Below are 1135 nucleotides of genomic sequence, written 5' to 3'. Positions count from 1 at the left end.
CCGGGGAGGGCAGCAACCAGGGGACACTGGACATGGGGGCTCACGCTGCACCCCAGCCAGAGCAGCCTCCCCCTGTGCAGCTCCATGGCCCCAAACCAGCTTCCCACATGGCGACCCTGGAGCCGTCCTCTCCCTTGTTCCTCCCCACCAGCTACAGCAAGAACAGCACCTACGACACCTACGTGGGCACGGGCTGGCTGATCAAGGGCATGGACCAGGGGCTGCTGGGCATGTGCGCCGGGGAGAAGAGGAGCATCATCATCCCTCCGTTCCTTGCCTATGGCGAGAAGGGCTACGGTGGGTCAGGCATCACCCCGCTCCCTCCTGCCCCCGTGCCTCCCTCCCACCCCTGTGCAGCAGGAGCCAGGTCCGGGCTGACCCGTGTCCCCTCCTCAGGAACCGTGATCCCGCCGCAGGCATCGCTGGTGTTCAGCGTGCTGCTGGTGGACTTCCACAACCCCAAGGACAGTGTGTCCCTGGAGCACCTCGAGGTGCCCGAGTCCTGCAAGCGCCGGGCCGTGACCGGGGACTTCGTCCGCTACCACTACAATGGCACACTGATGGATGGGACGCTCTTTGACTCCAGGTGTGGGGAGGGAAGTGGGGACATGCCCTGATCCCACCCTCTCCATCCCTGTGCTCAGCAGCCGGCTGCAAGCAGAGGATGAGAATCGATGGAGGAGGTGGAGGAGAAGGCAGTAACGGGCATGAAACAGGCTGAAAAGGACAAAGCCTGTTTGTTGCATGCCCAGGAGCAGGGTTTGGCTCCGGGGGAGCGGGGCAGAGGCTGGGACGAGGTTGGGGAGCAGGGCTGAGGGTTGATGCTCCAGGTTCTGCTTCTCTCCCTGCAGCTACTCCCGCAACCACACGTACAACACCTACATCGGGAAGGGCTACATCATCCCCGGCATGGACCAGGGCCTGCAGGGGGTCTGCATGGGGGAGAGGCGGCGGGTGGTCGTCCCCCCACACCTGGCCTATGGGGAGAACGGGGCAGGTAAAGCGCCAGGTCCGCTGTGGCGTCCCCTCCGTCATCCCTGCGCATCCCACTCCATCGGGAAAGCTCTGGGAAGCGGGGCCAGCTCCTCACCCTGGGAGCCACCACCGTCCCCCAGGGGCTCTGGGTGTTGTGGGG

General features: G+C 65.1%; 1 protein-coding gene across 1 annotated transcript; it reads left to right on the top strand.

Moving 5' to 3' along the window:
- Positions 1–107: 107 nt before the first annotated feature.
- On the top strand, positions 108–1016 carry LOC104403188 (peptidyl-prolyl cis-trans isomerase FKBP10-like; the record flags this gene model as incomplete). Its single annotated transcript, XM_010011251.1, has 3 exons — positions 108–297; positions 397–586; positions 852–1016. Coding segments are annotated over exons 1-3 (545 nt in total), but the record flags the coding sequence as incomplete, so codon positions are not given.
- Between the last annotated feature and the right edge of the window lie 119 nt (positions 1017–1135).

The sequence above is a fragment of the Nestor notabilis genome, unplaced genomic scaffold (genome assembly GCF_000696875.1).
Source record: "Nestor notabilis isolate BGI_N333 unplaced genomic scaffold, ASM69687v1 scaffold17693, whole genome shotgun sequence".
Lineage (NCBI taxonomy): Eukaryota > Metazoa > Chordata > Aves > Psittaciformes > Psittacidae > Nestor > Nestor notabilis.
The sequence above is the reverse complement of the archived record's forward strand: the minus strand, read 5'-3'. Positions and strand labels throughout refer to the sequence as shown.